Source organism: Lepidochelys kempii, chromosome 3 (genome assembly GCF_965140265.1).
Source record: "Lepidochelys kempii isolate rLepKem1 chromosome 3, rLepKem1.hap2, whole genome shotgun sequence".
Taxonomy (NCBI): domain Eukaryota; kingdom Metazoa; phylum Chordata; order Testudines; family Cheloniidae; genus Lepidochelys; species Lepidochelys kempii.
This window is the reverse complement of record NC_133258.1, coordinates 157954261-157977534: the sequence shown is the minus strand read 5'-3', so window position 1 is coordinate 157977534 and position 23274 is coordinate 157954261. Positions and strand designations below refer to the sequence as shown.

Genomic DNA, 23274 nt, shown 5'->3' with positions numbered 1-23274 from the left:
ACAGGTTAGACAAATACCTGTCAGGAATGCACTTATTGCACTTAGTCCTGCAATAAGTGTAGGGGACTGGTCTAGATGACCTCTCGAAGTCCCTTCCAGTTCTATGATTCCCCCACTTTTCTGCTGCTTGTTCCTTCAAGGATCTACATTGTGACAAAACTAGTTCCAGTCAAATAGGGGCCCCTTCTGGAGCAAAAAAATAGCACTTCTGAATCAGGCAGCAGATTACAATTTAGCATCAGAAGAGCACACTGGAAAATAAGATACCTGCCCTGCTCCTGACTTGTTATAGCTGCAGAACATTGTCAAGCACTCCCAGCGATTTAGTTGAGCAAGTTCAAGCTGATGTATCCCTTTACGTTTTTAAACCCTGTAATAAGATTTTTGTCCCATTAGATATATTGGCAAAGAGCGATCTGTCTGGAGAGGTACTACTGTAAGGGCTTGTTGTAAATACAGGGACTGAATAAAAGTGTGTTATTAATAAAACATAAGGAGTGTTTATATAACAGCATGAAAATACATTGAAACTTAAATAACTTCCAAATTGAATTATTTTTCCAGCACAGCAGTTACAGACCAATCAATGCAACTTGCATTTAACAGAGTCATGATGCTATGTGTGCTTGCAGTAACCTCACAGTCTGCTGGTAAATAAAAACTAGTGACAACAAAACATATTAAATCAGTGTCGTCATCAATCTCAGATATCTGATTGAAAGTAGCGAGCTCTGTCTTAAGGCTAATGCTCCATCCATATAGTAGTTTACATTCTTGGGCGAATGTGATGAACAGCACCTCTCAGAACCATATGTGTTGCATATTATATGTGCTGCAATATCTGGGCGAAGTAGGGTGAAGTAATCCTTTATATTTTTAGATTGGCATTCTGTTGGGGGGGGGGGAGAGCTTTAGCTCTGAGACTCACTAACATGAATTTTAAAGTCCTGCTGGTCACTTACCCATCCTGTTGTAAATTTTCTGCAAAGGCAGGCTGTTTGTCTTTCTTTTCCCCTTAATGTTATTTTATCTGATTTTTAAAAATAACTTGTTGGCTTTTTGTTGTTGCTAAGAATCGCAGTGTTACCTTTAGGAACCTCCATTTCAGTCCAGGCTTGACCAAGTCTATGGCAGTTTGAGGTGCAGCAGGGTACATTTCACTATGCTCTCGGAACTCTGCACCTTGGTGGGACAGGGTCCCAGCAGTAAGCATTGGAAGTACAATGCATCATTCTGTCTTTTTTTCTCCAACTTAATCTAACTCTAAGAATTATTTTAACAATCTGAGATTCATCAGATAAAGAAAAATGACTTATTTCAAGGGTGCATATGGAGAAGACCATTTTGTTTTGTAATGTACCCAGGAAAGTTCAGCTCAGATGCAACATCTGGCTGTCAGCTTAGTTTCTAGCCCGCTTGATTGAAGCACAAAGAATTGAAATGATTTCTCCTTGGCTAACACAGTGAGACAATGGTTCAGTTAATATTATAAACCAAGACTTCCTTTGCTTCCTGATCTCTGCAAGGGCCACTAGAAACCATTTGGTTGTCTTAATCATGAATGCTTAATATTAATGCTTCCCACCATGCCCACTGAATGAAGAAAGAATTGGATAAGGATGGGTAGAGCAGAATGTGTCTAATTCATTGTTCGGATATGACTTGTAGGAACACTACCAAAACAAAAGCACCAAAAAAAAAAAAAAGTTGTGGAACTAATATGATGTTTGTAACCATCACATTATTCACTCTACTTGTGTGGTTGATCCCTTTCCTCTGTCCTTTGTCTGTTTAAATGTTCATTTCTTTAGGGAAAGGACTGTCACTTATTCTATGTATGTACAGTAAGCTAGGACAGTAGAGCCCTGTTCTTGACTGACCCTTGTGAAAATGGATCCTAACAGTGTAGTGCTTTAACTTTCCTTGATCTATATGCATGCTGAATTTGTTTTATTGAAAGTTTTACAAAGCCTAGTGGTGTTAAAAGAAACCCCTGGTATGAATATTAAAAAATAGAGGGTTTTTTTAATTGTGACTTAAACATTCCTGTGCAGCGTCTACAGATATTTCAGTATTGGATTAGTGCACTAGATTCAAAATGTGAAACTGACCATAAACAAAAATGAATGTGAACAAGAGTTAATTCAATGAAGTTAAAGGTAACAAACTTAAAACCGTTAAAAGGAAATACTCCCCCCTCCCCCCCACAAAGCACAGTAAAACTTTGGAACTAATTGCCACTAGGCATCATTGAAGCCAACAGCTTAACAGGGTTTAAAAAAGGATGAGACACTTGTATGGATAATGAGAACATCCACAGTTACATTTATATTTATTGTAAGAGACAAACTCTTCCAGGCTTAAGGCACTAACTGATGGGAGTTAGGAGGAAAGTCCCCCTGTGGGTAAGGGGGTGCTTATGGTGCTTGCTGCTGTTGGAGACAGGATATCAGAGTAGACGTAATCTGATGTCATATGGCAATTCCTATGTTCCCATGACACTGTTCAGTCTATTTTTACTGTACAAATGGAGTGAAATGGAAACCAAAGTGAGAATATGGTGAAAACTAACTAGATTTTAATATTCACTTTTAATCATTTAAAGTGTTGTAAGGAAATGGGTTTTTTTAAATGGGATTTTTAAGCAGACAATATCCATTTTCAAATGGATGAGTTTTTATAAAAATTTAAAAAAACAAAAAAAAAGTACTGTCTTTGTTACTTTATTTAGCTATTAAGAATATGTCTTAAAATGTGTTTTTGAAAGGAGCAAAACAAAAACATAATTTTTTGCTAGACTGCTCAGAAGATGGTACCATCTAGGATATTTATTTAAACAATATCCATGAAGGGTCATTCATTCTGGGGAATAGTTAATTTCCAGACTGTAAATACATTACTGGAGGATGAATGGAAAAATCTCTTCCTAAGATCTGGCATTGAGCCACTACAAAAAATAAATAATGTTAGCTCGCTTTGAAGTTGTAATGTCAAAGGCAACATGCCAACAATGCCACGTGAAGAGATCTTCAAGATTAAAAACACTAACAGTTTATTGTTTACATCTCTGAAAAATACAAGAACATTAATGTAGCATCAGAAAAGTTAAAGAAGAAATAAGTGCAATGAATCCTTCCCTTACCAAGAGAGAGCTAAAACAAGTGTAAAGGGGTTTTAACTTTTATCTCTGGGGAAAGCACTGTCTAGCTGTTAGAGGAAAAGATTCTGGCCCAGATTCTCAGCCTTGCCGAAGATGGTTTGCACTGCTCCAGTAGCACAAAGCAGTTTTAAAGAACTGGCCTGAGTAGCAAACTGGGGAATCTGCAAGGGCTGTAAAGCTGGTTTAGTTGGCTCTATACCATCTCCTTCTGGCTCCTACCACCCAGCACAGGGAGCATGAGGTGGCAGGGGGCATATGCTGTGCTCTAGCAATCTGTCACTAACATAATGGTTTTATTGGAGGCCATTACAAGCCAGTGCAGGTTAGAACAGCTCTGTGTCACTTTGCCCGATCTCAATCAAGCAAAGTTCAGGATTGGGGCCTCTTTGTTCTTATATACCACAGTGATTGGGAGTTTTATACGTACTTCCAAGAGGACTGAGAGGTGGACACTGAATATAGAGAGCAACTTAAGGTCTGTGTCTTGAAATGCAAACCCCTCCTTTTGGTTGGTCTTTGCTACCTAAGCCCTGGTCTACACTAGGACTTTAGGTCGAATTTAGCAGCGTTAAATCGATTTAAACCTGCACCCGTCCACACAGTGAAGCCCTTTAATTCGACTTAAAGGGCTCTTAAAATCGATTTCCTTACTCCACCCCTCACAAGTGGATTAGCGCTTAAATCAACGTTCCCAGCTCGAATTTGGGGTACTGTGGACACAATTCGATGTTATTGGCCTCCGGGAGCTATCCCAGAGTGCTCCATTCTGACCGCTCTGGACAGCACTCTCAACTCAGATGCACTGGCCAGGTAGACAGGAAAAGAACCGCGAACTTTTGAATCTCATTTCCTGTTTGGCCAGCGTGGCAAGCTGCAGGTGACCATGCAGAGCTCATCAGCACAGGTGACCATGATGGAGTCCCAGAATCGCAAAAGAGCTCCAGCATGGACCGAACGGGAGGTACGGGATCTGATCGCTGTTTGGGGAGAGGAATCCGTGCTATCAGAACTCCGTTCCAGTTTTCGAAATGCCAAAACCTTTGTGAAAATCTCCCAGGGCATGAAGGACAGAGGCCATAACAGGGACCCGAAGCAGTGCCGCGTGAAACTGAAGGAGCTGAGGCAAGCCTACCAGAAAACCAGAGAGGCGAACAGCCGCTCCGGGTCAGAGCCCCAAACATGCCGCTTCTATGATGAGCTGCATGCCATTTTAGGGGGTTCAGCCACCACTACCCCAGCCGTGTTGTTTGACTCCTTCAATGGAGATGGAGGCAATACGGAAGCAGGTTTTGGGGACGAAGAAGATGAGGAGGAGGAGGAGGTTGTAGATGGCTCACAGCAAGCAAGCGGAGAAACCGGTTTTCCCGACAGCCAGGAACTGTTTCTCACCCTAGACCTGGAGCCAGTACCCCCCGAACCCACCCAAGGCTGCCTCCTGGACCCAGCAGGCGGAGAAGGGACCTCTGGTGAGTGTACCTTTTAAAATGCTATACATGGTTTAAAAGCAAGCATGTGAAAGGATTACTTTGCCCTGGCATTTGCGGTTCTCCTAGATGTAGTCCTAAAGCCTTTGCAAAAGGTTTCTGGGGAGGGCAGCCTTATTTCGTCCTTCATGGTAGGACACTTTTATCACTCCAGGCCAGTAACACATACTCGGGAATCACTGTAGAACAAAGCATTGCAGTGTATGTTTGCTGGCATTCAACCAAAATCCGTTCTTTCTCTCTCTGTGTTATCCTCCGGAGAGTGAGATATAATTCATGGTCACCTGGTTGAAATAGGGTGCTTTTCTTCAGGGACACATTCCTGCTGGGCTGTTTGCCTGTGGCTGAACAGAAATGTTCCCCGCTGTTAGCCACGGGGAGGGGGGAGGGTTGAGGGGGTAGTCACGCGGTGGGAGGAGGCAAAATGCGACCTTGTAACGAAAGCACATGTGCTATGTATGTAATGTTAACAGTAAGGTTTACCCTGAAAGAGTGTAGCCACTGTTTTATAAAATGTGTGTTTTTAAATACCGCTGTCCCTTTTTTTTTCTCCACCAGCTGGATGTGTTTCAATGATCACAGGATCTTCTCCTTCCCAGAGGCTAGTGAAGCTTAGAAAGAAAAAAAAACGCACTCGAGATGAAATGTTCTCTGAGCTAATGCTGTCCTCCCACACTGACAGAGCACAGACGAATGCGTGGAGGCAAATAATGTCAGAGTGCAGGAAAGCACAAAATGACCGGGAGGAGAGGTGGAGAGCTGAAGAGAGTAAGTGGCGGGCAGAAGACAGGGCTGAAGCTCAAATGTCGCGGCAGCGTGATGAGAGAAGGCAGGATTCAATGCTGAGGCTGCTGCAGGACCAAACCAGAATGCTCCAGTGTATGGTTGAGCTGCAGCAAAGGCAGCTGGAGCACAGACTGCCACTGCTGCCCCTCTGTAACCAACCGCCCTCCTCCCCAAGTTCCATAGCCTCCACACCCAGACGCCCAAGAACGCGGTGGGGGGGCCTCCGGCCAACCAGCGACTCCACAACAGAGGATTGCCCAAAAAAAAGAAGGCTGTCATTCAATAAATTTTAAAGTTGTAAACTTTTAAAGTGCTGTGCTTAATGTGCTGTGTGGCATTTTCCTTCCCTCCTCCACCACCCCTCCTGGGATACCTTGGTAGTCATCCCCCTATTTGTGTGATGAATGAATAACGAATGCATGACTGTGAAGCAGCAATGACTTTATTGCCTCTGCAAGCGGTGATTAAAGGGAGGAGGGGAGGGTGGTTAGCTTACAGGGAAGTAGAGTGAACCAAGGGGCGGGGGGTTTCATCAGGGAGAAACAAACAGAACTTTCACACTGTAGCCTGGCCAGTCATGAAACTGGTTTTCAAAGCTTCTCTGATGCGTGCCGCGCCCTCCTGAGCTCTTCTAACCGCCCTGGTGTCTGGCTGCGCGTAACCAGCAGCCAGGCGATTTGCCTCAATCTCCCACCCCGCCATAAACGTCTCCCCCTTACTCTCACAGATATTGTGGAGCACACAGCAAGCAATAATAACAGTGGGAATATTGGTTTCGCTGAGGTCTAAGCGAGTCAGTAAACTGCGCCAGCGCGCCTTTAAACGTCCAAATGCACATTCCAGCACCATTCTGCACTTGCTCAGCCTGTAGTTGAACAGCTCCTGACCACTGTCCAGGCTGCCTGTGTACGGCTTCATGAGCCATGGCATTAAGGGGTAGGCTGGGTCCCCAAGGATACATATAGGCATTTCAACATCCCCAACAGTTATTTTCTGGTCTGGGAAGAAAGTCCCTTCCTGCAGCTTTTGAAACAGACCAGAGTTCCTGAAGATGCGAGCGTCATGCACCTTTCCCGGCCATCCCACGTTGATGTTGGTGAAACGTCCCTTGTGATCCACCAGAGCTTGCAGCACTATCGAAAAGTACCCCTTGCGGTTTATGTACTCGCCGGCTTGGTGCTCTGGTGCCAAGATAGGGATATGGGTTCCGTCTATAGCCCCACCACAGTTAGGGAATCCCATTGCAGCAAAGCCATCCACTATGACCTGTACATTTCCCAGGGTCAGTACCCTTGATATCAGCAGATCTTTGATTGCATGAGCTACTTGCATCACAGCAGCCCCCACAGTAGATTTGCCCACTCCAAATTGATTCCCAACTGACCGGTAGCTGTCTGGCGTTGCAAGCTTCCACAGGGCTATCGCCACTCGCTTCTCAACTGTGAGGGCTGCTCTCATCCTGGTATTCATGCGCTTCAGGGCAGGGGAAAGCAAGTCACAAAGTTCCATGAAAGTGCCCTTACGCATGAGAAAGTTTCGCAGCCACTGGGAATCGTCCCAGACCTGCAACACTATGCGGTCCCACCAGTCTGTGCTTGTTTCCCGAGCCCAGAATCGGCGTTCCACAGCATGAACCTGCCCCATTAGCACCATGATGCATGCATTGGCAGGGCCCATGCTTTCAGAGAAATCTGTGTCCATGTCCTGATCACTCACGGGACCGCGCTGACGTCGCCTCCTCGCCCGGTATCGCGTTGCCATGTTCTGGTGCTGCATATATTGCTGGATAATGCGTGTGGTGTTTAATGTGCTCCTAATTGCCAAAATGAGCTCAGCGGCCTCCATGCTTGCCTTGGTATGGCGTCCGCACAGAAAGAAGGCGCGGAACGATTGTCTGCCGTTGCTCTGACGGAGGGAGGGGCGACTGACGACACGGCTTACAGGGTTGGCTTCAGGGAGCTAAAATCAACAAAGGGTGTGCCTGTACATCAAGGAGTATTTCAGGCAGGACTGCACGGAGGGTTCCAATAAGAAATGGTGCACCAAAGTTATCGTTCTTATTGGAACAAGGAGGTTAGCCTGGCCTCTGATTGATACATGGCTAGATTAACCTCGCTGCGCCTTCTCTGTGACTGACTGCAGTGTGATCTAGACAGGGGAGGAGGAAAATGAGTCCAAAACAAATCTGGTCTATGTCTTGTTCTGACCCACTCCATCGATCCTTTACATCTTTGGCTGGCAGCAGACAAAAAAGGCGCGAAATGATTGTCTGCCCTTGCTTTCAGGGGGGGAGGGAGGGTGGGAACGGGGTCCTGACGACATGTACCCAGAACCACCTGCGACAATGTTTTTTGCCGCATCAGGCATTGGGATATCAACCCAGAATTCCAATGGGCAGCGGAGACTGCGGGAACTGGGATAGCTACCCACAGTGCAACGCTCCAGAAGTCGACGCTTGCCTCGGTACTGTGGAAGCGCTCCGCCGAGTTAATGCACTTAATGCACTTTAGAGCATTTTCTGTGGGGACACACACACTCGAATATATAAAACCGATTTCAAAAAAACCGACTTCTATAAATTCGACCTAATTTCATAGTGTAGACATACCCTAAGAGATTACTTCTCCCTTTATAACCAGTACCTCCCATGACAGCTACATTTAACTGACACCAATACCCTTTTGACCAATAGGGGAAGACCTGTGTAGTGAACAGAACTTTCACAGGTTTCAGAGTAACAGCCATGTTAGTCTGTATTCCCAAAAAGAAAAGGAGTACTTGTGGCACCTTAGAGACTAACCAATTTATTTGAGCATGAGCTTTCGTGAGCTACAGCTCACTTCAATGTGCTTTATGGAACTAACTACCAGATAAGACCAGAATAACCTCTTACCTCAGTGTGTTTGGAATGAAGTGCAAAACAAATGTCTTTGAATTGGCTTTTTGGTAGCAAGTTCTTCATGTACTCTTGCACAGACACAGAATACACCCACACAATTTTAAAAAGTCTGACTATTTAAGGTTTTTTGCCCTACAGGTGGAGATTGGAGAGGAAAAGAGAGTTTATTTTGTTTTAAACTTTCGTGAGGCATTTGGTTACTATTGTGATGGGGCCATATAGATTCCTAGACAGTCCAGAATAGAACCCATATCTGAGTTGTGGTGTGACCTGGGGTAAGTCACTTCATTTCTCTGTGTCTCAGTTTCACCATCTATTATATAGTGATGATATTTACAAGCCTCTGCCAAATTCTTTACTATTTTTAAATGGCCCTTCAGTTCTGACATGCAGCACCACTGCTATCCTAGAATAGAATATCAGAGTTGGAAGGGACCTCAGGAGGTCATCTAGTCTAACCCCCTGCTCAAAGCAGGACCAGTCCCCGATTTTTGCCCCAGATCCTTAAATGGTCCCTTCAAGGATTGAACTCACAACCCTAGGTTTAGCAGGCCAATGCTCAAACCACTGAGCTATCCCTCCCTCCTAAAATGAATGCTCTTGAAGAAAGGCTACTAAAATGTTTTATATTGGATGATTTTTATGGGGACTAACTTCCTGTCTGAAACGCTGAAACTGCCATGTAATCCAGGGTTTGTGTGCAAACCTGGGGAGAATCTGGGTTAGGACTCTGAATATTGTGGCTAAGAGAAATTAGCACTTCCTCAAAGGATACAGAGGTATTTATAGGTTTCAGAGTAACAGCTGTGTTAGTCTGTATTCGCAAAAAGAAAAGGAGTACTTGTGGCACCTTAGAGACTAACCAATTTATTTGAGCATAAGCTTTCATGAGCTACAGCTCACTTCATCAGATGAAGTGAACTGTAGATCACGAAAGTTTATGCTCAAATAAAGAGGTATTTATGGAATTTTGGCTGAAACTGGTCAGCTGATTCAATCCTTAACTTGCCTTTAATTTCCATTTTCTAGGCTCAGAGGGTTTCTGAGGAATTTAAGGTCAATTTGAAAAGTTGCAACATTTGCATGTGAACCTCATGCATCCTTAAAACTTGTGAATGTATGCACACAAGTATCTGATTTTTCTCCAAATGCTGTTTTTATGGGTGCTAATTATGCCAGCACAATCTATATGCCAGTCTTTGCAAAGTTGACCCCAGAGGTTTCAACAACATCTCCTGCCTTACAAGAATTTTAAAGGACATTGATCAGTTTTAGCCCTCAGGTAACTGCGTGAACTCCCTTAAGTTAGATGCTACAGTTCTTGTTTAGCTTCAGGGATGAATTTGGCCCAGCATTTTCAGTGAATATTTTATTTATCCCCTAGAGCAATTTCAAAGCATCAAATCACTGTATGCAACAACAGCAACAACTACAACAAAAACCCTTCCAGCGCTGGAGAGAGTATGGAATAGTATGTGTCATAAACAATGTCTGCCATACAGAACAGTTTTGAAATAATTAATATTTCAAGAATAATTCCTCAAGCATGATGGGTCTTTCAAATGTGACATACTTTAAAAACAAAAAAACAAAACCCCAAACCGCCGCACACACATTTCTTGTATTTAAAAGGCTGCTCAGAAATATTAATATTAAAGAAAAACTGGTTTGGGTTTTTTTTTGTTTTTTTTTTTACTTGAGGCACAAAACAGTTTAAAGATGTTCCAAATGGAATTGTTTAATATTTTAAGTATTCTATATCTAGTGCTCTTAAAAAAGTACAACCAGCCTGAAGCCAGAATTATGGAATTAAGAAAGGGTGAAACCAGAGCGGCTTTGGTTTGACAAAATTTCATCACTTGGGGAGGTGTTTTGGATCCTGGAGTCTATGTACTTTTTTTCTTTTGGAGGGTCTACAAGAAAGCAAAGGGGGGGATGCCTTCTGAACACTTCAACCTCAGTCTACGTTTTACATTGTTGAAGTCTGGGAGGTAGTATAGTAAATGTAGAATATCTTTTCTCCCAGCAGCTTTCAAGGATGCAAGATTGTCTGCTTCAGTGTTCTTCACTAGTTTAGTGTGCTAAAATGAGGTATGGGTCTGTGCAAGGATCTGAAGCCTTGATGTATGTATTCTGTGAATTTTCAGGGATAAGCTGAGAGGTTCAAGTGACTAATAATATTTTTGTACAGGTCGTTAGTGACCAAAAGTTACAGCAATCTGATAATATAGCCACCGTATCTACCGTGTTATAATATGATTGTGCCACAGCAGAGATGGGCTTCTAGCTACTTACATTAATTTTGAAAGTGGGACTTAAGCTCCTAAATTATGTAAGCTCTTTTGAAAATTGTATGTGACATGCCTCAATCAGTTAACAACAGGGTTGTGCAAATTTTCTCTTGCAGTTGCAGTCATTATGTTCCTTGAAATATTCCTGACACTGGCCTTGGGGACCATCGTCTATCTGTTCCTTTCCAGAAAGAAGGAGGAGACGCTACCCATTGAAGAGGAATGGTGGGGCAAAGGGCAGAAACCTGACTCAGAAGAAGATACAACTGTTCGTCCATTTAAGGTGGAAACCACAGAAGCAGAGCTGAATGTAAGGAAACATTTCTTCTGGGGAGAGGAGAGTATGAAATGGCAGAATAAATGCATGTTTTGTTTTGGAGTGATTTTAAATTAAACCAGTAACTAACTTTATAGAAGTGAAATAGAGCTATTGAAATTGAGGCCTGATGCACAAATCTTAATAGCAAGGGACTTTCCCTTGCTCTCAAAAAAGTAGTAGTGATAAGTAGACTTCTGTATCCCAATGTTTTGTTTTGTTCCCAGCTGGCTGCTAACATGTTAGTGTATGAACCTACTTTGTGGAGTCTGATCATTCTAGAAAATATAGCATAGAAAAGTGGAATTTGGTTTTAGTGATCATTCAGCTCTGTGCTGCTGTACTTGCCCCTCCCTCAGAGTGATCATTCAGGCTTTAGATCAGTGGTTTTCAAACTGCGGGTCGTGACCCAGCACTGGGTTGCGGCATGTCAGGCACTGGGTCGCAGCAGCTTGGTCAGCACCGCCGACCGGGACGTTAGAAGTCCTGCTGGTGGTGCTGCCCGGCTAAGGCAGGCTAGTCCCTACGTGTTCTGACACCGTGCTGCGCCCCGGGAGCGGCCAGCAGCAGGTCTGGCTCCAAGGCAGGGGGGCCACGGGGTTCTGTGGGCTGCCCCTGCCCCAAGCACCGGCTCCGCACTCCCATTCTCTGGGTGGGGGGTTGCCTGCAGGCGACAGCCGCGCGGAGCTGCTTGTGCGCCGGCACCTAGGAGCTAGATCTGCTGCTGGCTGCTTCTGGGGTGCAACGCAGTCTGCGGTGACAGGACAGGCAGGAAGTCTGCCTTAGCACCCCCCCTGTGCCGCTGACCTGGAGCCGCCCAAGGTAAGCTTACGCCCCAATCCCCTGCCCCAGCCCTGAGTCCCCCCCCGAAACCCAGAGCCCCTTCCTGCACCCCAAACCACTCATCCCCAGCCCCATCCCAGAGCCTGCACCCCCAGTCCAGAGCCCTGACACCCTCCCGCACCCCAACCCCCTGCCCCAGCCCAGAGCCCCCTCCTACACACTGATCCCTCATTCCTGGCCCCAGCCACAGTCCTCACCCCAACCCTCTGCCCCAGTCCTGGGCCCCCCCACATCCCAAACCCCTCATCCCCAGCTCCATTAAGTCGTGGGCATCAACAATTTTCTTCAACTGGGTCGCCAGAAAAAAAGTTTGAAAACCACTGATCTAGATAATAAGACAGATTGGGCAAATGTCTTTAATTTACTCATTTCAGAAGCAGATAAGAATTTCTCACCTTTTTGAAAAGGAGTACTTGTGGCACCTTAGAGACTAACCAATTTATTAGAGCATAAGCTCAAGTTCTGGTTTAACTTGGATTTAAACTTGAAGAGTGGTCAGTTTGGATGAGCTATTACCAGCAGGAGAGTGAGTTTGTGTGTGTATGGGGGTGGGGGGGATGTGAGAAAACCTGGATTTGTGCAGGAAATAGCCCAACTTGATTGTCATGCACATTGTGTAAAGAGTTGTCACTTTGGATGGGCTATCACCAGCAGGAGAGTGAATTTGTGTGGGGGGGTGGAGGGTGAGAAAACCTGGATTTGTGCTGGAAATGTCCCACCTGATGATCACTTTAGATAAACTATTACCAGCAGGACAGTGGGGTGGGAGGAGGTATTGTTTCATAGTCTCTGTGTATATATAAAATCTGCTGCAGTTTCCACGATATGCATCTGATGAAGTGAGCTGTAGCTCACGAAAGCTTATGCTCTAATAAATTGGTTAGTCTCTAAGGTGCCACAAGTACTCCTTTTCTTTTTGCGAATACAGACTAACACGGCTGTTACTCTGAAACCTGTCACCTTTTTGAGTGCCACTTGGCTGCAAGTAAAGAACAGCAACAGCACAGCTCTTGAAAATGTTAGTTAAAGCCTTTTATAGGATGACTGACCCGCCTTGGCATTAAAACACTGATACCATGGTAATGAGTACAGTGAAAATATGTAGGTGGTGGAATCTTGCAAGTGATAGAGATTTTGCTTTTACATGTACATGTTTGTACATATTTGGGAAACTTGCAGATTTATAGAGCTGCTTGGTGTGATTATTCAAATGTTATACAAAAAATGGGGTTGTCCCTATTGTTCCTTATAACAGGTTTCCATTTCTTTTATTTGTCGTGGCTTCTATAACTCTTACCTTCTTCCACTTCTGGGTTTAAATAGAAGGTGGCCTCTTAAATGTTCTCTTCCGTTGTATGGTATAATTGTGGATAGCTGCTTACTTGAGGGTTGCCTCTAAATTAAATACAGTTTTGTCTTATGTAAAAGCTATTGTAAAATAACAACCCAGCACCAATAAATGATATTGGTTGGGCATAAATAAGGCCTTGTCTAGACTAGGATTTAAAGTTGTGATGTTAGCACGTTAGCTAACACATTTTATATAAATCTAGGTTAGACAAGTCACTTTACCTTCAACACCTGTTAAAGCCTGGAGAACACCTCCTGAGGTCCCTTCCAACCCTGATATTCTATTCTATGAGTTAAAACCTAGAGAAAGCCTGGACTCATACTTGGCCAGTTTAGTACATGCTAAAGTATACACTGCCTTGTCTACCCTAGACTTTTAAAAAAACATTTTAGCTAACATCACAACTTCAAATCCTTGTCTACGCAAAGCCTAACCTTTCTGTGAATGTGTGCATATAATTCCTGTTAGCTGCAATAGGAGTTATCCATGTACATTGACATCAGAAAATACTTCCCAACCCCCCCATAATTGCAAGTATGAGAAGTCTCTTGCTACATACAGGCTGCTTGTCTCTACTGAGTGATTATTAGCTGACTGTACCATATCTGCAGCATTCCACATGAACCCTGAATCCACATTAGGAGGGTCACTTTTGTAGACTCGACAAATCCACCAAAATAAATTTTCAGGGAAAATATCCAGCTCACTGACTCAAGGGAGCAAAGGAAAGGGATTTGTTGGAGTTCCATGTGTAGTGGGATTGCAGGACTGAGCTCCAACGGCAGGATTTTCCAAAGTACCTAAGTAACATGGAGCACAAGTACCATAGGAAGGAAATGGAATTTATATTCCTAAATCACTTTAGGTTTTGAAAATCCCACCCTAAAGCACCTTATTCAGTACCCAAATACATGGAAAAGGGAAGGAATCAGTGTGACAGAATGGGAGCGAGCACTGTAAAGAAGACTCTTTGATCTCCTGCCCATTAGGTACTCGAAAAAGACTGTTCTCTTCCCCTGTGGTCTGACTGAACAAGGACAGCCAAGACAGTGTGACAGGTATGCTACAGTCAGGAGAGAAAGGGCAGTGCTTTAACAAGGGGAAAGGGCATTGACGGGGGCTCTATAAGTACATCAGCAAAGCAGTAAATTACACAAGTATCACAGGTTTCAGAGTAGCTGCCGTGTTAGTCTGTATTCGCAAAAAGAAAAGAAGTACTTGTGGCACCTTAGAGACTAACAAATTTATTTGAACATAAGCTTTCGTGAGCTACAGCTCACTTCGTCTGAATGCATCCGATGAAGTGAGCTGTAGCTCACGAAAGCTTAGGCTCAGATAAATTTGTTAGTCTCTAAGGTGCCACAAGTCCTTCTTTTCTTTTTACAAGTATCACAGGAGGTTTTATTTTCACTTCAGTTACTATTTTGCATGACAATAAATTAGGAAATGTGCCAAGTAAAACACATAAGAGGATCTATAGTATCTTTATCTTATCATCCTTCCTCTTCTCTTTTCCCTTCAACCTGTTTCTCTTCTTGTTTACTTTAGGATTTATTTAGAAGACTTGATCAGGCTCGATTCACTGAGCCCCTGGAGAACAGTTGCTTCCAATATGGATTTAACTCCGTTTATCTCCGGAAAGTCGTCTCCTACTGGAGAAATCAGTTCAACTGGAAGAAGCAAGTGGAAGTTCTCAACAAATTCCCGCAATTCAAAACTAAGATTGAGGGTGCGTGGCTTTGCCCTGAAAAGAGCATGTGATAAAATTTAAAGATCATATCTAGCCTGTTGGAATCATTCCAGTGCCATTTAAAACTGGCCAGTTATAACGCCTATTTCTGAGAGGTTTAAAATGAAAATTCTAGCAGATACTGATGCATAGTGGTGCTGATTGTTGCTGTTGTTAACATAACTTTGCTGAGGGGAGGTTCTAATGCCATGAAATAAAGATACTTGAGCAGTCCCGTTAAGATCGGAATGCTGCACGTGAGTAAGGTTTGCAGGATCAGGCTTTGCACTTCAGTGCACGACTGCTATAAACTACTTAATACCAGTAGTTTGGTGCATCCATTACCATTAGAAGGAGTGACACCAAGAAACCCAAATCTTGGTGCTAAGGTTAAACCCCAAGAGTGGCTGCATCTGCAGTGAGAAATATAGGGATGTCTGCCACCATGGTGGTAGCATTGGTACTAGCTATGGTGGGAGCAATAGTGTTGACTGACTGCTCAGAGGTTTGCCACTGTGTCATGTAACCTTACTTCTGAGTAGGTCTCGGTGCCACAGTGGTAAAAATGCTAGTGGCCAGGCTATACAAACTCGCCCTCCATAGCTAGTATCAGTGAAACTGCACCACTGCTACAGCAATGTGAGAAATTTCCCTGAATGTCTCAGTTTAAACAAGGCCAAAGAGTGCCAAATGGAGTCCTCTGATGCATGCACAGATTTTCTATTGAGGTCACTGGGAGCCAAGTACAAGTGTCTTAAGGCAGAATTTGACCTTAAGACTTTAAAATACCAATTTGTTCTCAAGCCTGCAAAATATCAAAATCATCCTTTGTATCATCCACAGATTCCTTACCTTCGTTCCCTGTCCTATTTTATCTTATGTACCTGTCCAGCCACCATCAGTACCCATAGGTTCTATATCTCGGTAACCCTCCCTAGGACTAAGGTCTAGATGTAGCTCCCTATGGTGGATCCCATCAGATTTTCTGCAGTGCAAATTCAGGTGATCACTGCCCCATAACAACTGCTCGGGCTCCCTCCACTGCACTCTCTGTCAGCCCAGGAACACAGAACCATGTTACCCTTTGTAGCAATTTAATGTGCTTCTGGCACTTGGTGACTGAGCTAGCTTATTCTGTTTATTTATTTAAATACATCAAAGGGACCTCTTGAAAGTGACTGGGGAGATTTTGAGATTTACCAGTCATTGCCTAATGGAAGCTTTGAAATGCTTGGGAGCAGAGTAATGCTTTATATGTTTGTGTGCTTTTTGGGTACAAGGTGTAGATTCAGGTCAAAGCAGACAATTGTCCCATATTAAGAAATCTATGAAAGCAAAATTCAAGCTTAAGATGATGCCTTTTTTTATTTGAACCTATAAATACATGTTGTTAGAAATGGAGCAACTGACCCTAAGAGGCATTCTGGGTTTGTCACACTGAGACAGTGCTGTTTAGTGGTTAGAACTTGGCGCCTTTATTTAAGTACTGACGGTGTACTTTTATCTTGTGTAGCATCCAGCAAAGAGATGCTGCCTTAAAATAGACTTACAGTGTAAAAGGTAGACTTGAAGAAGACCAGGACAGGATATCCTGGGCAATGCACTGGAAGGAATAATTTTCATATTAATAATTGTTATTAAGATGGGCAGGAGAGCATGATAAAAAACAAGTTCAAATGTGCATAAATTCAGACTCCTGGGTTCCATTCCTGCCACTGACTCATTGTCTGACTTTTGATGAATTACTTAACTTCTGTGCTTCATTTTGCTAATCTGTTGGAAATAATATTTGCCTTCCTCAGTTGACTGTTGAGACTTAACTGGCATTTGTAAAGCACTTTGAGATCCTTAGATAAAAGGATCCATAGCTGTGCAGAGTGTTGTTTATAATAATTCTGGTTTTTGCAGTCACCAGAAATACTTTATGAACAGATTTATTCATAACCCTCAGTTCTCTATGATTGGCTTCAGAAGCCTTTGTGTGTATGTGTGTGTGTGTTTGCATATTTTATTTATTTATTCATTTATTTTTACAGGCCTTGATGTCCATTTTGTTCATGTAAAGCCTCCCAGCTTGCCTGAGGGTCGCTCTGCAAAGCCATTATTAATGGTTCATGGTTGGCCTGGCTCAGTCTATGAGTTTTACAAAATTATCCCTCTCTTGACGGACCCTGCTAGCCATGGCCTGAGTGATGAACATATTTTTGAGGTCATTTGCCCATCAATCCCTGGCTATGGCTTCTCGGAAGCATCACACAAAAAAGGTATATTGTGAGTGGAGTAGAAACTGTATCAATACAGCAGTTAGCATCCTTGTGGTAAAGTAATCCTTAGTGGCTCATGCATTTTCTTTAATAATTTGATGCTCTATGCAGAGTAGGAGATAATATGTTAATAATCAAGTTAAATAATTTATTGTACAGATATAAGGCACTTTTATGTGATGTGGCGAAATCAGTGTGATTTTAAAATGACTTAATTTTAGGGCCAATGTATAGATATTTATTTAAAACAGAAAGGGGTTTATAAAAGTTAATATGAAGAGAAACCTCATAAAGTAAATGAAAAACACAAACAATACCTCCCCCCACAAATGGTGGGTTTTTTTAGTTGTAACTGTTCCATCTAGTATCTTTAGTCAAGCTGAGTTCAGAACAAAAAGTAAGCAAACAGCATAAATGGTGAAAAATAAACCTAAGGCAGTTAAAGAATAATGCAACTAAGAAATTATTTTTAAATATGATATTTTGTTAACGTCACTTCAAACAAATGTGGAAACAAGATACTATTTTTAATGTGCTTTCATATCCTAAAGATCAGAATAACACTTGGATGAGGAAAGCAGAGTTAAATGACTGCATGTTAGGTCAGGGCCATGAAGCCTCTGAGGAGGGGAATAAGGACAGAAAGGCCAGTCCTTATCAGTTCTATCTGTTGAAGCAGCTTGTCTGCTGTGTTCTGTAACATGGGGTGCTGTTATTTATCAAATAGAGTGCACAGTATTAATTCATCTAGTGGTCTTGGGGAGGAGGCAAGAGGAAAGAGAAGTTTGTTTGGTCTTCCAAAGCTGGGCCGCTTCTCCAGTAATGTTTGTGTGGTTTATGTTCGCACCAAGTTTATGGACTGACACAGAGTGTGTGTATTCTGGAAATGACCCAAGGCATGGCAGTGGACCATTGTATCACTGTTGAGGCTTGAAGTTTCCAGCTCTGGCTAACCTGAAGTTTTCTCCTTGTGGGAATACGCTGCAGTGGCAGTGCTCAAGAATACCCACTAGGGGCTAGTTTAGAGCAGCGTTATAGTCTCCAGGGAGACCACTAACCCTGTGGTAGAGCATGTGCATGAGTGTGGAGCGCTGGTGGCGGGGTGGGAGCTCGGCTGTTCGCCTCCTAGGGCTTTGACAGCACCACTAAAAAATACTGTCTGTACAGTGTGGTAGTTGGTAACTGTTAGTCAATAAAACTTGGTGCCTTTTGCTCTTCACAGGCTTTAATTCTGTGAGTGCCGCCTGCATATTTTATAAATTGATGTGCAGGCTTGGATTCCATGAATTCTATGCTCAAGGTGGTGACTGGGGCTGGCTGATCTGTACCAACCTGGCCCAGATAGCTCCCAAGTGAGTATTCTTTAAATCGTAAATTTAATGCTCATGCCTGTGAGGGTCTCCTGACTTGCCTTTACCTGGGAAGCGTGTAATTTTCCCCTCTGGATTGCTCTGCACACAGTCCTGACCTGGATCACCATTTCCGCTCAGGTCCTGGGCTTCTCTCAAATAGAGATGGCCCGTTGTGTGGTGCTTTTGGCATGGCCACAAGTCAGGTCTAGCAAGGGACCCAGTATGAGCATTTGAACCCTTTTCTCTGGAACTGAGTCTAGTGGACTGTGCAATAAACATTGTCCTACTAAACTGTGAAACTGATCAAGCTGTGTACTCATCTTGCAGCTTGAACCTGAAAGGCTGGGATGGGGGGGGCCAGTGGTTTGAGCTACAACAGAACCCTTTGGTTGGAACTAGATAAAATGCATCTAGTGCAGGGGTTCGCAACCTATGGCACACGTGCCAAAAGCAGCATGCAAGCTGATTTTCAGTGGCTCTCACACTGCCCGGGTCCTGGCCACTGGTCCGGGAGGGCTCTGCATTTTAATTTAATTTTAAATGAAGCTTCTTAAACATTTTAAAAACCTTATTTGCTTTACATACAACAGTGGTTTAGTTACATATTATAGACTTGTAGAAAGAGACCTTCTAAAAACGTTACAATGTATTACTGGCACGCGAACCCTTAAATTAGAGTGAATAAATGAAGACTCGGCACACCCCTGCTGAAAGGTTGCCAACCCCTGGTCTAGTGCATTAAATTTATGGATTAAAAATACTTGTAATTTAGTTTCCAAATACTATTTTTGTTAATTTTTATTTTTTATTGTGTTTAGCCACGTGAAAGGCCTTCACTTAAATATGGTTTCAGTTACGAGCATGAGATTTACACAGCTGCTGTCCATTCTGTTGGGACGTTATTTCCCAGGACTCTTTGGTTTCCAGGATGAAGATGTCAGACGGATGTTTCCTTTCCTGAAAAAGGGACTCTATAGGATCTTGGTGGAGGCTGGCTATGCTCACATACAGGCTACAAAGCCTGACACTGTTGGTAAAAAGACTTATTACTGTAAAACTCCACAGAAGAGCCCTGCAGCAGGACTGGGATCCCATGGGTCCTGTAGGACTCGCTGCCATAATAGTGGGAGTGGGTAAAATATACTTCATTGCAGGTGGGATTGGGTGGACAAAAAAAACAGATTGCAGTAATTTGCGGGAAAACACTTTAAAACTTTTAATACTTAAATTTAAGCGAGGGGTAGAAAGAGATTTGATGTCTATTATAACAGGAGTTAAAGTATTTTTTACATGGTTTAAGCGAGGTTTGTTTTATTCTTTTAGTGGTAAAAATTGTATATGAATTCTATTTATATATATAGTAGCTTAACCAACCGTGTTTTGTTTTGTTTTTTAAGTGGCGTGGGGGATCTGTCTCATGGGATTTGCGGGATCTAAGGTTTTTGCGGGTGGGAGCAGGATAAAAGTACAAGAAACAATACGGGAGCGGGTGGGAGTGGGTGGTGCAGGGCGGGACAGGACAGGACTGGGATTAAAAGAATAATCCCACGCCGGGCTCTGTTCCACAGCACTGTGCACTCATCCTGTGATCACAGGGAAAACTACACTTGGAGCTATTCCATTTTTTTCTTAAATACAGAATACATTTCAGAAAATGTGCAGAAAATCAGTGTTTGCAGGGGGAAAAAAATACTGGAGGTTTGTGTTTTCAAAAGGTATGCACCTATTCTGTGCATGCAGATAGCAGGGTTGTGCATGCATATCAAGTATTTAGGTGCACATGTGGCCAGCTGTGCAGCTAACTGGCCCTTTGAATGCACAAATAAGTAAGTTGCAAGTAAAAACTGGGCATGCAGTTGTGTGCCTGACCCTCTGTAAATGGCGTTGGCATGTTTTTTAGTTTATATAACTAATGTATTTATACATATCCATTAAGACTTGTCCACTTCTATTATGATGTTATGGGGTTGCAAAGTCCATTCCTACCACCACATTCCCGATAAGGAGTGTAGTCGCTCAACAGAGAATGCATCAGATATTAAACTGATGCTACATTTGATACTGAAAATGGCCACATTTATTATTATACCAATGGGTTGTTCCTCATAGACTATCTAATTCATTCAGATCGCTAGGCCACTCTGGTAACTGTCCAGGTGAGACTTAAAAGTGGGAGACTTAAGAGCTGCAGTGCTCACCCACAGTGGTACACGTCTGAACTGGAGAGATTGAGACACCTACCCAGAATACCCCCTCCCCTGCCAGCCAAGTAGTTAGAGCATTCTCCTTGGAGATGAGGAACCCAAGTCCTTGTTCCACATCAGGCAGATGAATCCAGGTCTCCCACATCCTGAATGAATGCTCTAACTACTGGGATAAATGTGATATGAGGGGCAGGGTGCAGCGTCTCCTCCTCCTCTTGTATCTTTTGTGTGGATTAAAAATGTGCTCAAATCACATCTACAGGATCAGGCCCCAAAGGCAAGGTAAGTGGGGAATGCTTAGTTTGTGAACCCTGCTTGGGTTTAGGCATGAGTTAGGTGCTGAGCTGCTGGGCACTTTCAAGACTTAGGCAGCTGAGCACATGCTGAAATTTAGGCTCTTCGGTGACCTTAGTGGTGGAATATTAGGAGCCTACAGGGTTGGGCAGGAGCAGAACAGGAATTTTGTGGATGTCAGTGGACTAAATATTGGACTTAGGTTCCTGAAGTGGCAGTTAGATGCTTAAGTCTCCCTTGTGAATCCCACTCCAAGTGCTTCCATTTAAAAGCACCTTTTGTAACTGAATGGGACAACTGACTCTAGAAGGTGGAATAAGACACTTAGTTTCCTTAGCTGTATTCAGTTAAATTACATGAGATTGAGTGAAATATTGCTGCGCTAAAAGAATTGTGCTGTAATGCTTTTTTATAAAATGTAGCCACAGAAATTATATTGAAGAATAATAGCTGTTTTTTAAGAATGCTGCAGTATATAATCAAAATGGTTACCTCAGACTAAAAGTCCACAGTGCCTGGAAAAAGTTCTGGCTTACTTTCAGAGATTTTTTTTTTTTTTTAGAAAGTTACTAATCACTAATTAAATTATTTTGTCCAATTAACTTTTTAATTTAAATTTAATTATTTTTTTTTTAAAAATTACAGAAAAAACAAACAACGATCTATGCATAAACTTCTCATAATACATAGACTTCTCATAACACATTAATCATTTGCAGCTATACCTTAGTTATACTTAAGTCACTAATTAAATTATGGTTAAGGATAGCTGATGGACTGACAGGTGACTGCAGTTGGCAGCTCTGCTTCTCCTGCTGCGGAGTTTGCTGGCTGAGAGTCTTGATCCTACAAATCATCTATGATTTGTCAGAATGGAACTTTCAGGCTGTGAATCGTTGGTAATTTGGTGACTCAGGAGTTGCAGAGCTGGAGCCAGGGGCATTACTGGAATTGTGGTGGTAGGGGAATATTGAGGGGAGAGGAGGGCATGGCAGAGGCTAGATTACCCGCTGAGCACCTGTGGAGTTGTGGTAGGGAACATTCCCAGGGGGAAGGATAATGTGTGTGCTGGATGGGGCTTGGTCAAGTGGGGGAAACCAGTGCTCAGTGGGATGTCCGATGAAAAGGGTATGCTACTGGGAGGGCATGACGGACAGGGCAGGGATTCTCAGCCAGTGAACTATGGAGCTTTGCTAGCTGAGTAAGCTGTCATCTGACTGTCCGTTGACAGTGCACCATTTGTGCCATTGTATTTTATCCACATTGGCACTTAATTGAGTTTATGCCTACAAATTCTTGGGGAAATGTGCACTGATTGTTGGTTCACTGCAGTTGACTGAAGCATTTTGGGATGTGCATGAAAGTTGCATTTCAAGTGAGCATCAGAGAACAATGGTCCTTTACTCCTGCAGATGTCTCTAGTGGAGACAATGCCTCAGTTTTTCCCATTTGGAAAACGGAGACACTGATCTACTCCGCCCACTTCACAAGGGTCACTGCATGCCTACGCAGTGAAATTGGAAAGTCTGCTATTCAGGCTAAAAACTATTATGACAACATTTGGTAGCTTGCTTTTTAAGCCTCAGCCACTAGATGGTTAAAACTTTGCTAGCATTATCCCTGTTTAAGTAAAAGCTGTTGCTAACATAATTTTATCCAGGAACCTTAAATGCACCCCGTAAGCATGGATGGGGTTTTAAAGATGCTCGTTCCTCATTTCAGTATCATCCTTTAGAAGCCAGAATTGGACATATGTGAAGCTGCAAAATGTCAGGATCCCAAAATCACTGAAAACTAGGAGAAACCCTTATGGCACCCAATGTTAACATATTCTGACTTGGGAGCAAAAACCTAGAAGTAGGTGTAAGTTCACTGTCGAAGCTGAGTGCAGAAAATAAAGAGCAGAAATGGTGAAAAGCAAACTCTGTAAAGCAATGGGTATTTGTAATATAGGACAAGATGGAATTCCCTAAAAAGAGTTTGTTCTGTTTGATACAATGTGCTAAATCCTGCTTGTCTTCTCTTCATACAAGTAGCCCTTAAGGCAAGCAGAATTTGTCCCAGTAATACTCTTAGTATTTGACAGTAGCTTCCACTTAATAACAGAGGCAAATCTTACGTGGCACATAAAGCTTAATCTTATTGGTTTGCAGAAAAAGCCATTAGAAATATGACTCTTACATTTAATTTTAAATACATACAGTATCCGAGTAATGCTGAGTCTATTACCATGTTTAATGATTAGACAATAATAGGTTCTGACTTGTTCTCTTTACGATAGCTTAAAACGCCCTCCCCCTG

General features: G+C 42.9%; 2 protein-coding genes across 6 annotated transcripts in view; both read left to right on the top strand.

Moving 5' to 3' along the window:
* The window catches only part of EPHX1 (epoxide hydrolase 1), a 49129-nt gene that overhangs the window by 19921 nt on the left and 5934 nt on the right, over positions 1-23274 (top strand). For 4 of the 5 annotated variants that reach the window (XM_073338715.1, XM_073338716.1, XM_073338718.1 and 1 more), the window contains 5 exons: positions 10737-10930; positions 14679-14859; positions 16896-17123; positions 18346-18475; positions 19294-19508. In XM_073338715.1, coding sequence (XP_073194816.1) covers positions 10737-10930; positions 14679-14859; positions 16896-17123; positions 18346-18475; positions 19294-19508 — 948 coding nt within the window. Of the gene's footprint in view, positions 1-8467; positions 8605-10736; positions 10931-14678; positions 14860-16895; positions 17124-18345; positions 18476-19293; positions 19509-23274 lie in introns of all 5 variants that reach the window. The other variant, XM_073338720.1, reaches the window with a different exon arrangement.
* LOC140908310 (uncharacterized) lies at positions 3470-6174 on the top strand. Its single transcript, XM_073335279.1, has 2 exons — positions 3470-4626; positions 5203-6174. The coding sequence occupies exons 1-2, from the start codon at positions 4044-4046 to the stop codon at positions 5721-5723; spliced, it is 1104 nt and encodes a 367-aa protein (XP_073191380.1). The 5' UTR covers positions 3470-4043; the 3' UTR covers positions 5724-6174.

Coding starts and splice junctions, on each gene's coding strand:
- LOC140908310 (XM_073335279.1), top strand. CDS start 4,044: ATGCAGAGCTCATCAGCACAGGTGACCATGATGGAGTCCCAGAATCGC. Junction 4,627..5,202: donor AGGCGGAGAAGGGACCTCTG/GTGAGTGTACCT, acceptor TTTCTCCACCAG/CTGGATGTGTTTCAATGATC.